The sequence below is a fragment of the Lissotriton helveticus genome, chromosome 1_2 (genome assembly GCF_964261635.1).
Source record: "Lissotriton helveticus chromosome 1_2, aLisHel1.1, whole genome shotgun sequence".
In the NCBI taxonomy this organism is placed as follows: Eukaryota; Metazoa; Chordata; class Amphibia; order Caudata; family Salamandridae; genus Lissotriton; species Lissotriton helveticus.
The window spans coordinates 303,456,140-303,469,367 of NC_136058.1; the positions used below are offsets into that span (position 1 = coordinate 303,456,140).

The 13,228-nt window shown below is 46.0% G+C and overlaps 1 protein-coding gene across 5 annotated transcripts in view; it reads left to right on the plus strand.

Annotated features, from left to right (window-relative positions):
* The window catches only part of TOE1 (target of EGR1, exonuclease), a 103,784-nt gene that overhangs the window by 41,033 nt on the left and 49,523 nt on the right, over window positions 1–13,228 (plus strand). For all 5 annotated transcript variants that reach the window (XM_078671779.1, XM_078671780.1, XM_078671783.1 and 2 more), the window contains 2 exons: window positions 6,165–6,323; window positions 7,360–7,619. In XM_078671779.1, coding sequence (XP_078527905.1) covers window positions 6,165–6,323; window positions 7,360–7,619 — 419 coding nt within the window. The remainder of the gene's footprint in view (window positions 1–6,164; window positions 6,324–7,359; window positions 7,620–13,228) is intronic.

A 13,228-nucleotide genomic window follows, 5' to 3' on the forward strand; every position in this document is an offset into this window, starting at 1 on the left:
CTTATTTGTGGCCTAAAATAAGCATGGAAAAGCAAATACAAAAATATAGAGATAACCATCAAGTACTTAAAATAAAAGACTGCTTTTTTCCAACCTAAATTTAGGACTGTGTTTACATGAAATTCAGCTGAAGGTTTTTGAGTACAAGGATTTACTCCCTTCAAATTAAGTAAGCAGCAGGCAGTGTAAAGAGTGTACATATCACTTATCAAGAGCTCATGGAAATTTTTTGTCATCCAGTGGAACCTGTACAAAAAAGGTCGTGGCCAAAGAAGCATAACCAGGAATCCGTTCTAAAAGGAGTATCCTTTGTAGTTAATGCCATGTTTTAAAACATGCAAACAAAAATCCTGTACTTTATTATTATTATTTAAGCTTCTAAAGCGCGCAGCTACACCCAACGGAGGTGTCCCGACGCTAGCGGAAACATAGAAAGGTGAGGGCGAGTTAAGGGTTGTCGAGCCACAGAGTGCTAGGGGAGGCTGAAGAGCCAGTAAGGCGCCTGGTAAGTATTTGGGTGCATCTCTATATGTTTTTAGGTCGAGCCTGGAAAGCACATGCGCTGCTCTGAGAGGCATGATGTATTAGAGTATGCACTTGAAGCCCCGCCCGTCTCTGCCCATTTTTTCATTGGCTTGTGTCTTTGTCCTTTGTAAAAGTTGGCTTCTGATTCGGTAATCGGCTTGTTAGTCCCTCGTTAGTACCGCCTTGTCTTCATGTGTAACCTCCCATGAGGATTGGCCCTTTTACTCCTCTTATTACACCGTCTGTGTTATTTAGTCGATAAGCACTATTTTCTTTAGTGAGTTTTGCCTTACTTCCAGCTCGACCAAGCGTCCTTTGACTTACCAAGCAGCCAGGACAATGGCGGCAGCATTTTTGCAATGCCATAGATCTCGCATTTAGGAGAGTTTGAGCTATTGGCATTGTAAATGGCATTAGCTTAAACTATGGCAAATGCAAGACCTATTGCTTCACAAATATATTTTTGGGGTTGTTTTCAAGCGCTCCATGCCGCGTTTTCACTTAATAGAGGCTACGCCACTTTCTTTAGATGCGCCTCTATTAAGTGGAAGCACGGCATAGGGTGCTTGGAAACAAACAATATTTGCAATTCAATAGGTCTCGCATTTGCGAAATTTAAGCTATAGACTTTTACAGTGCCAATAGATCAGTCTTGTTAATGTAAGACCTATTGCATTGCAAATGCTTGTTTTTTTCAGGTATTACAACAAGAAGTGCCACACCAGTGAAACCACACATACTTAAAACAAGCCAGATCTACTGGCGTTGCCACTGCTTCGTTGCTCCATCAGATACATGAATAAAAAAATGTATTTCATTGTGAATAATTAAAATTGAAAATGTTTCAATTCTGAAAATATGTGACTGTGAATTAAACATTACTAAGGTTTATGGATGTGGTAGTGGCCTTCATGGTGTTGCAGACACCCCCGTTCTCCTCTTCACTTTCGTCTTCAGTCTCTCATTGCTAGACACCTCCACCCTTTCAAGCTTTGTTTCTGAAATCCCTTATTTGCATATATATCTTACTTTCCCACACTTACCATTACCACATATATGATTATTTCCTACATGGGTTCTGCAAAGAGGTCAAGGATTGGATGGGCATGGAGTCTGCAGACCTCTATGACCCACTGACAGGCACTGTGAGAAACTCCCACTGCCCTCTGCTTCAACTTCAGAGCTCTGAGCTGTGCAGCGTCATACACACCCAGCCACAACCCGAACTTAGACAACTAGTTCAATCAAGCACCATACAAGAACTGTACGCTGCGTGATAAAACTAAGACACAGCAACTGGGGGAAAAGCAAATACTCATTAGAATGAAGTAAACGCATTAAAAATGTGAACAGGGATTGTATCACTGATATGTAAAAGTTTTAGTGCTTTTACAATCATTATTGAGAAACCGATCAGCCTTTTGCCCGTCCTGTTTAAGGACATCAATACAGGATCCGCATCCAAATCGGTCTGAGACCAGGCAGGACCCGCCCACAATACACAGTTTAATTTGGTCTGAAGACACTGCTATCAGGTGTAAATTCCCAGTCCCTTTAACAAACCGCACAATTCTGCACATTTTATGGCATTTTAAAACTTTTGGCTACGCTTTAAATCGTAGATATCGCGCTACCTGACAAACATTACAGCAGGAGGATTGCAGTGATTTTCAAATACTTCTTGTGCACTCGGCAGCACCATTATAAAACACCTTACCTTTCTCTGCCGCTGCTCAGGTTTTCAACATGCGCACTACATTCAGTGTCTGCCGAAAATCAGGACATGCTTACAGAGGAGGCTCTGACTCACCGCGCTTCACAAACGGAGATCCCGGCCGGGTTTCTCTTCCAGGGTGAGGTCGGAGCATGAAGTGTTACGGGACATGTCTGGGAGCTGTAATCCTGCTACTTCCTGGTTTACAAGCACGGGAAACTTCAGGGAGGGAGTGAAAATTACCCTTACTCCGAAAGCCTGTAAAACCGCTTATTTGTGTCATGTCCTTTCAGAGCTAAAGGCGCGCACTCTTGCGGGCGATTGTAGCAGAACTCACTTAAACTGAGGCGTAGTGTGTACGTTTGATGGGCATGGCATTGAAGAAATCGTTCATCCAGATAGTAGAGCAAGGGCGAGGGAAGTATCAGTTTTATATGAAGTCATGCCTTTACTGCAGCATTTGTGCCGTGCTTACTACTACAATGTGCGGCACTGAAGCGCTTCCCCCGTGGGTAGCACGCTATATTGTACGAGGTGTGTGGTTAAGTGCAGGGCACAAGTCCTAAAAACAAGCAAAACAATGCGTTTAACACGGGAAGAGAAGCAAATTAAAAAGGAAGAGACAAATGAAGAAAACGCCCGGCCGGACAGCCAATTGCATCGCGGCCCGGCCGGAAGTCCCGCCTCCTCGAGCACCCGAGAAAGGAGAGGAAAAGTCTTCCCGCGGCCTGGGGCTCCCGTGAGCTGCGGAGTGCCCCGGAGCCGCCTGCGCAGAGGAGTAGCTTTTGTCCCGCGGCCCCGGAGAAGAGCTGCAGAGCCGAGGAGTCACACCGGGAGCAAAGAGAAGTGCTGCGGAAAGAGCCCCGAGGAGCGGGAGCTCTCGTGTAGCCCCCGCCAGCAGAGCCCGGAGCCGGTAAGTGTTGTCAGGTGGGGGGGAGAGCTGCGGCGGGGGAGGGGGGGAGAGCTGCGGTGGGGGCGGGGGAGGGGGGGGGAGAGCTGCGGTGGGGGCGGGGGAGGGGGGGGGAGAGCTGCGGTGAGGGCGCGGGAGGGGGGGAGAGCTGCGGTGGGGGCGGGGGGGGAGAGCTGCGGTGGGGGCGGGGGAGGGGGGGGAGATGTCTCTGTATGTATGCGGCGGCCGGGGGCGCTTCTGTGTATGCGGCAGGGCGGGGGGAATGTCTCTGTATGTGTACGTGTGTGTGCACATTAGATGCAGGCAGCGCGCTCACGAGGTCAAAAGGCACTCCACATAAAGAACTACCAGACGCATTGACGCCTGCACTTCAAAGTGAAACTGACTGAAGCAAGCGCCCGGCCCACGTTAAAAAAAAAAAACAACACACGCATTAGATACAGTCAAGGCGCGCTCACGAGGTCTAATCTCCAGCAGAAGAAATTCGAAACAGTCTGCTGTCCACATTCCCCTTCATTCCCCAGAAAGCGGCAACATAAGTTGTCTCCCTAGACAGCAAAAGCTTTCGCTTTTGCTTTCGTCTAGGCGAGACCTAAAAAGAGCTCGGACAGCCCTGCAGCTGACAGAGAAGGGAGAGATAGAAGTCTGCTGGAGTCATCAGCGTGTGGAAGGTGGGGCTGGTATAGAGGATGTGTTTTATGATTGATCAGGGGTCACCTCTTCCTCTGATCACCCGTCCCTGAAAAGAGCACCTAGATCTTTGCAGAGGCTCCAAATGGCTGGGTTATCCTTTAAATGAACGGGGGCGTAATTTATTACTTGGGCCTTTATGCGGAAACAGAGTTTGTCTACCAAGCGTAGAACACAAACATTAGTTTGACTAGATTTTTCTAACTTATTTGTTCACAGCACACTCACAAATAAGTGCTGCAGTAGCAGAATGGTGGCACATAGGCCATCAAAGTAACAACAGAAAGAAAGCACACTCCTTTACCAGTCAACCATGTGAGTTCACCGCAGACCTCCTGAAGCCAAATTGAACAAAGGTCCTGGTGGTGCAACAGCCGTGTACGCCCCTTTTGCAATTTTTATCGCATTGACACACATGTAGCGCCAGCGCAATCTCTAGAGGGCATTCCCCTCATGGTTTCATAATAAAGTACATTGTTCTTTAGTGCTATCTACATCTTCCTGAAGATTGAACCCACTAGAGAAACTTCTTTCAGTATCACTTTCCCCACTTTGACAGTTTAGCAGGAACTAAATGTCTACTTTTACAATTCGCAACAGTTGAGCATTTAACCAGTCAATATGGTAGCATTTTGAGAAGCAACAGTCGAGATTTGTTGGGTATTTCCGTTATGCAGAAACCTCACGTATACAGTAACTCATGAAACCAACCAGAAGACAAAAAGCATTTCAATTCACAAAACTGCCAACACCATCAACTTTAACATACTGATATTGGTACGCAACAGCAGGAGCCACCCATTTTATATTAGTTTTAAGTGCAGTGCAAACGTAACAGGAAGCAAAGGAGTCTTGCACTTAATGAAGCAGTTTTATAAAGTATAGGGCTTTATTTCATTTGCTATCCCAAGTCCTCATATATAAACCCTAAAAAATCTACTCAAATGTATATCCCCTTACTCTGAGGATAGTAATGGGGAATTCATTCCTTTACCAAGCGTTCAGGAGTTCTACCAAGTCCCAGAGATGGGAGCACCAGTGCCATTCCTATGTGTGAAATTGACTAATCCTCCCTTCCTGTATCCCCGCCTACTGCTTCATTACTCCCTGCACTGGACATGATGGCCCTCCCCATCTCCCCAAATGTGCACATTTGCTGCATCACTCCGTCCCAGAAAGCCTACCAAATTTGATGTACTTTTTTTTAGTTCAGAATCTTCTCCCTCCAATGAAAATAGCTATAAAAAAGCTGATGCCGGGTTCATTACAATGACTTGATGCTGCCCATGTTGTCTCATACATTAGTTTATGTGCTGTTGTATGCAATCAACAATGGGCAACAGATAACTGCCAGCAGCCAATCTCCGGAGTGGGGAATTTATTCTGAAAGGTCCAAAACTGTGTCAGTCTACAAAATTCTTCTTTTTTTTTTTTTTTACTGAAGAGATCAGAGGCGTGGAATAACTGACTACTTAATTAATGTATGTGGTATTGCTGTAACCAGAACCAAGCCAAAAGGCAGCAGAGCACTTACTTGCTCATTGCAGGGGTGATTAGCATTGCTCATTACAGGACAACCTTTCCCAGTTGTTTGAATTGTAAATTACAGCTCATGATACTCTGTTGGCCTCGGAGCCAAATAATTGAGGCTGCAAGAATTGCTCTGCAGTTGAAAAAACTTGGTTGGAACAAATGTTCTGAACTTGAAGTTATTTTCAGCCTGGTAGATGCATAGAGCTTAAAAACTTTACATGTGCCCAGAGCACAATAGAACATTACCTTGCTTGTTGTGGATTCCGGTTGGTGGACAGAGTAGTGGCTTTTGTTGTTACTCGAAAGTTAGTTTATAAAATAAGTGCTTCTGCAAACTCAAGGAGATTATGGATGGAGCACTGAAACTTTCCAAACACTCACTCCCAGTCACAGATCTGGGTTGAACCAATCATTGTTCTTTAGCTCATTTCGCCACCTCAGTTAAGACCCAACCATATGTGTAACACCGCTCATCAGCCAGGCTACCTTGAATCCAGTGGCAAAGTGAGCAAGGGGACTCTTGTCTGCAAACCCATCCGTGTGTGTTTTACAAGGAAACTAGCCTGCTTAAAGAGATGATTCTGTTGAAATTATTTAGACTCTTTATTGTCCACGTTTGCTGTTTTCTTAGTGATTTATGCTGTATGGACTGACTGGCTAGCCTAAATGCAGGTAATGTTTTGTGTAGTAATCTTGGGCCGGGAAACCTCGCCATTCTCACAAGGCAGGATAATGTTTTAAATCATGTGTAACAAGGCTGCTTTGCACTTCTCTTCCCATGTGTTCTCCCAGGGTGACAATGTGTACCTGTCTCAGATCTACAACCTGACCTTGTTGTGCATGGAAGACTACACCATCGAGCCTCAATCTGTGCAGTTCCTGGTGCAGCACGGCTTTGACTTCAATAAGCAGTACTCTCAAGGGATAGCATACCACAAGGGTAATGATAAGGTGAGAGCAAGATGCCACCCTAATGCTCTTCCCACTCCTCCCCTGCATTCATCTTCCAAAGAGCTCCATTCAGTCTCCTTGATGGCTTGAAAGCCCTTGGCACAGCTCACAGTACTTGCAGATAATAACTTTATTACATTGGTAACAGCACAGTGTGGTTAGGTTTATCTAAGTGTCTCCCTTCGCAAACATTTATTGGAGAAAAAAACTCCATGCAAAACCTGATGTAATGGGACGCAACACCATGCCATATTCTATAACTGCAAGGATAGAATAAAGGTGGCTTCTGACTGTCCACATCTCCTCTGACATTCACTCATCCTCTGTTTTGTATTCACCATCCCTTCTACCACACCTGCCCCTGAAAAACCCACTCCTGACTTTGACGTCCAGGCTTTTACACCCTCATCACAAGTTGTGCCTACAGGGAATGATTTAATAGTAGGGTAACCGTAAGATGACACTTTGAGTGAAGGGGTCCAGTTACCAAAGAAGAACATTTGCTGAACTTACACTGCCAATAACCTGTGCCATGCACATTAATTTACCTCAAGACTCTTTCTGTCTTCTCTACAAATGGGACATAAATAATTTCAGTGCAACAAGCAATGTCTGTTGCAAATTGTGGATTACAACATGCAGTATTGCAGGGTGTCTGCTGCCACTGATTTTTCCGGTTCTCCCCCTCTTACATAGATTATGTAGCAACTTCGCATTTCTAATTCAAAGCCTATAATTTCCCTTACAATCCTTCCCATCCCCTGCCTGACCCAGAAGTGCCTGCTGTTTGTAGGTTATCGCAACTATAAACAGCAGCGCCCACACCCTTCTTTCTTGCTTCCCATGCACACATCTGAGAATAGCCTGCACACAACCATACAGTAGGGTAGAGCACCAGTGATAAAAGAAGCAGAATGTGCCCTGTCTGCACCACATCCTCTCTACTCTTAATCCCAGTTAACATCGCTCATTATGCTAGCTTTGTATTATTGCGACTTTGTTTTTGCATTATATTCATTTATCCTTTCATGAACAGGGCAACGAGTGGCAAGGTCAGAGTGTGCGCAACCTCTTTCTGGAAATTCTGAAAGCGAAGAAGCCCCTGATCCTCCACAATGGGTTGATTGACTTGGCATTCCTGTACCAGTGCTTTTATGCCCACCTGCCTGAGAACCTTGGCAGTTTCACTGCGGACCTTTCAGAGATGTTTCCTGCTGGCATCTACGATACGAAATATGCCTCAGAATTTGAGACTCGGTTTGTGGCTTCCTACCTGGAGTATGCATACAAAAAATGGTGAGTTCTTAATCATTCGTCACACTCTAAACAGTAAAATAATCTCTTGGGTTTAATTCATTGGTTCCGGCGATGTGAGGGTAGGTCCACAATATGGATACCACTGCAAACAAGGACACTCCACCACGTCTGTCCTTGATCAGCCGGTAACTGCTGAGGCATAACTCATTTAAAGACTAGATTGTCCTTTATACCTGTGGGTAATAATTCTTCCAGCGGTCTCTTCATGTGATAGGTAGGTGTTTCCACCTGATCACAGTGTGTAGATAGTTTCCACCATGGTCCTGAAGAACTGCCATGGGTCCCCTGACAATTAGGCATGAAACATGTTGACCCTGAAAGGAAGAGTAGAATGGAAACATTTTTGATCCACTGTGATCATATAGCTGCCATACACTCTCCAATTTTTAATCAGGTAGAGAGCCCAACCCGGATAAAATTCTCGCACTGGACTTCCTAACCTGTTTTAACCACTGCACTCACAAGCACATCACATCTACACCTTATAGGTGCATCATCCCCACGACACCATAAGGCATGGAACAAAAGATCTCCGCCAAAGAGCCCCTCATTCGGCGCCCGTCTGGTATTGCAGCGCCGAGCCGACGAGGAGCAGGCCCAATGATGAAGCATGACACCTGCTGGCTGGGTGTGTGAGGGCCCCAGTTCCAAAGGAAACAATTTCCCTGCAGTGTAACATCAGCAGAATCACCTGTATTCATAGGGGACTTTGTACATAGCTCTTTTCTCACCTTCTGTTCGATGACCCATTATAGGAACAACTTTTGTTAACAGACTGTTTGGGGCATGTACGTTGGACCTGTTAAGCCCTGAGAACTCTCCCTCCTTTTGATATATAAGAGGTTGAGCATCTCATGGTACAGTGAGTGTGCCTTTATTTAAATGTTCACAACTTTGCTTTTACAGCCTACCATAACAGTCTCCTGCACTAGTTTTTAAAAGGTCTACCAGCATAATGCATGCAGTCTTCCTACAATTTTTCAACTTTTTTCTCCGTCATTTAAAAAAGGCAAGATTTCCCTATTTCTGCTTTGTCAATTCTCACAAACGAAGTTGAATTCTTCTGTTTCCTGTTACCTCGAAATCACTCTTTAGGGATTTTTAAATGGTAAATAAAGCGAAAGCCTTGGACATTGGTAAATTCATTTTTTTTTTTTTTTTTCAGGAATGGGCAATTCAGCACCAAAGGTGCGCTATGTGTTACAGCAACTACTTCCAAAGCACAGTTTTCAAAATCTATTGTATATACCCTGAGATTTACAAGTTTACAGTATAATCAGTGGTGCCTGAAAGTGTGCTCATACAATGTGCACACAATAAAATGTGCATTGTAATTTGATATGCACAATAAATTATTCTCAATTCACCAGTGGTGCAAGTGTGGTTGGGACAACGGTCTCCTCCGGATACCTCCATTTTATGAGCAAGATACGAAGGTGACTTAGTGTATAGCACTTTGTGTGTGAAACAGGCCAGTTTGAGTTGGATTCCTGCTTCGTAAGGAAGCCAATTCAAGGCCTTCAGGTGCGGTGAGTTGTGGTCTTCATTTGTGGAGCCTTTTAAGAGTCTTGCTGCTGCGTTGAGACAGGCTTTTAGAGAAGCTGTTGAGATCTTGGGCAGACACGAGAGGGTTGCGCATCCGTATTCGGTCCGAGAGATAACTAATGCCTGTACTGCCATTTTAAGGTCCTGTAAGAAAGTGGCTCTGTATATACTGCACCAAAGTAAGGTACAGTGTGTACAGAGTCCAGCAGTCCTCAGAGGTTTGGCAGTGGTTAAAGTTAAATAGAACCTTACTCTCTAAAGTGGTAGCTTGGTCGAGCAGTAAGGCAGTATCCGAGGACAGTGTAAAGCATTTGATGTACACACTCAGTCAGCAGATGGTCTCTCACCCTCAAGAACTGAACTCTAGGCCAATTGTTTTGTATATAAAATATGTAGTTTTATTTTAGAACCACAGGTTGGGATAAAAATACTTTCTCAAAATGAATTGCCACAGTTGAATACTTTCAATGAGCAATAGACTTTGAATGCAATATGATACAGGGGTTGCAATAGGCAACACAAACTTAACACAATTATAACATTGAGCTCAATGGCATTTTTAAGTAAACTGCAATATATTTTATTTTACGAACGTTTTTCTTACTCTGGGCTGGATCCTGAATTCATCCCGGATGCGTCTCCTGAAAACAGTTGAAGGAATTTGTTATTGTTAAACAGGCGATTTTTAAGGAATATTTGTATGTTCCTATGGCGTAAAATCAGGTTATCGGAAAATCAGTTATAATCACATTTTCTGGTCCGAGCTGGGTACCTAAATCCAGCACTGGGATCTCTCCTGATTACAGACTAGTAGTTTCGTTTTCGTTGATCGGGCGATTTGTTTGTGAATATTTCAAAGTTTCAAAACTCAAACACTTTGACTAGTTTTCATTTGGGAATTCTTCTATGTTACCCTATGAAGAAAATGTAGATTATCGGCTGTCTGGTAAATACTCGACTGGCAGAGTTAAGGTTCTGGGTAAGACTCTGGTCTCACAGGTTCGGGTTGGTACTGTAGGTACACCCTCAGCGGCACAGGGGCAGCCGGGTGCAGAGAGAGAGTAGGCCCAATGTTAGCCTTTGGCGGGTAGGGGGCCTTTGGCTGGTGGCTGCTAGCAGGCAAGCCACACGGCTGTGGGAGCGAAGCTGCTGGTCACTTACTCAGGGCAAGTGGGGAAGTCTAACAGAACAGTAGGTGCACTCCCAGTGGCACCGTGGCGGCTAGGTGCAGGGTGCTTTTGGGCCGTCGGCGCCCAATGGATTTCAATTAGAAAGCTACGAGACGAACAAAGGCTGCAGGCTCGGGGACAGAGATTCTTCAGGTGCAACCACCACTTCGAGGGGTAAGTTGGGAAGCTGTAGGTTGGATAGACACCCATGAGTTGGGCACAGGGGGCCGTGGGGCGCCGGGTGCAGGGGTGTCTTTAGGCGTCGGGAAAATCTTACCCTCTGCTGGTCACGGTTGGCGGGGTCCATGGTGTTGAGGCTGCAGGGTACCATTTACCAGGGGCTGCCATGTGGCCAGAGATGCCAATTGGGTTTAGACAATAATGCAGTTTTAGGGAAGGAACACAGGCCCTGGGTACCTGATTGGCAGGAGCCCAGCGCACACTCAGTCAAAGCACATAAGCAATTAAGCAAAAAGTGGGGGCATACCATGCAAGAAAGAGGGCACTTTATCCAGTATTAGGGTATCTTTCATAGATTCACACACCGGAATCCTTCCTGTCGTTGGGATGGGAGTCCCCTGTACATAAATAAAATGTCTCATTAGACATATAGAGTAATGGGCCAAGGGCCTCACATTAGTAACATATCCATGTCTTTTTGTAAAAAGGACCAAACTTCGGAGAAGAGCTAATCCGCTATCACCACCCTCTGGAACCTTCCTGGAAGGAGCTCTAGTCCCTCAGATTTTCAACCGCACGTCGTGCTAAGGAAGTCTCCACTGAGCTCTGCTCAGCTTTCCTTGTTTTCTGGATTTCCAGTGCTTTTTCTTCAAAATACCTTCTTCTGTGTGAAGTTCTCAAGTTCTTCATGGCAGATAGTTCTAAAAAAGGCCTTTTTAGGCCCTGTGCTTCCTGTGGTAAAAAGAGACTTCATGTTGATGACCAACACAAGGACTGTCTCTACTGCCTTTACCCGGATGTCTCCTCAAAGGACTGTAAGGTATGTTGTACCTTTTCTTCAAAAACCCTCAAAGACAGGGAGGGACGCCTCTTAATTTGGCTGCAGAGGCTTAAAGATCAGGACCAGGCCATGTCTTCTGAGGAGAGTGAGAGCTCCTCCAAGTCTTCACTTTCCTCTCCGAAAAGACGCAGAGTGGCCTCTCCAGGACCTTCATTGCAGCCACCTCAAAAGAAGACACACAAAAGTCTTCAGAGACATATCCTAAGGCTATACCGCCAAAGGTTTCTCCTCAGGAGGTTCTTCATACCTTTAAGAAACCTGTTTCCACCTTGTCGACGACTGGTGGTGGCTTCAACGACGATAAAATCTCCGTCTACATCTTTGACTGTAACCCGCGTCTTCAACTTTGTCCACGCCGACTACTTCATTGCTGACAGCTGGTAAGTTGGTCGACGTCAAAACCAGCGTCGGCGCTACGATCGCCGACTAGCGTATCTACGCCTACGTCGACGGAGACTGTTCCGTCGACGTCGACGAGGACCCCATCGACGACCACACCGTCGACGGCGGCTCTGTTGACGGGAGTTCCGTCGATGTTAACTACCATGGTGCCCGTCGACGCTTCACCGTCGACGACTACTATGTCGACGGACTGGTTGACGACAACAGAACCCAAACTACACAGTGCGAATGTCCACCTCAAGATTACAAAACACACGATGACACCGGCCCTGACTTCTCTTAGTAGTGTCCAACCATTACCTCCAACTCACCTCTTGGAGGAGGAAGATTCTGACGATGGCAGTATGTTCAGAACTGCGACAAGCCCATCTGAACTTCACGTCAAGTACCACGACAGCTCGGACTATGATGACCAAGAACCGGAGGACCAGGTGAATTACCCTGAAGAGTGCCATCCACCTCCACCTCCCATGGTTTGTCTACCTGCATGCCTGGTTTCCGATCTCCAATATCTAATTACTGACCATAAGCAGAGATTTCCAACTTCGGCTACGTCTCCTCCTCCTCCAGTAGTCTCTTCGCCACCAAGGCCACGGCCTTCATCCCTGATTTTACAACCTGGGCCTACCACATCACTGCCTCCGCCATCCACGGATGATGATGAGGAGGAGGATCCACATGAGGAAGGGGAACTCCACGATTCCCAATAGACACATGATGAGTGGGATGATTATGTAATCCCCTGTCCAGCATCCCTGGTTCCTCCTCGAGCTGACTCTCCTCCTGAGGATCTCGGGGGTTTCCAGAACATCCTGGAAAGAGCGGCACAGCGTATGCCTTCACAACAGCAGGATTGCTTCCTCTATGACTTTAAGGAACCTTTCAAAAAATCTGTCAGATCTATACCTATTATTGACTATATATGGGATCAGGGTGTAAAGATTATGCACAACCATTCTTCGATACCCCCGGTGATACCTCAGCCAGACAAGAAATGCAGGGCTCCAGACTCCGCTCCAGCCTGCCTGACCGGACACCCCAAACCTGACTCCGTCATCACGCAAGCCGCTCAGCGGAAATCTAAAAACCCTTCCGCTCCGCCGGCTGCTCCTCCAGACAAGTGAGGTAGACGGCTTGATAATATTGGAAAACGTTTCTCGTCCATGTCAGCATTAACAGTGCGGGCATACAACACCTTGGCACTGTTAGGACGCTATAACAGACAGATGTGGGCAGACATTGCTTCATATCTTGGGGCCTTGCCGGACGATTCGAATGAAGAAGCAAAGATCATCTTGCTGGAGGGTGAACGTTCGGCGTCCGAAATCATCGATTGTGCTATGGATATCGCTTCGACTGGATTTCGCCAACTGGCCGGCGCTGCGGTACTACAGCACCAAGGTTGGCTAAAGGAGACGTCTTTCCGACCGGAAGTACAAGCAAAAGTTCTG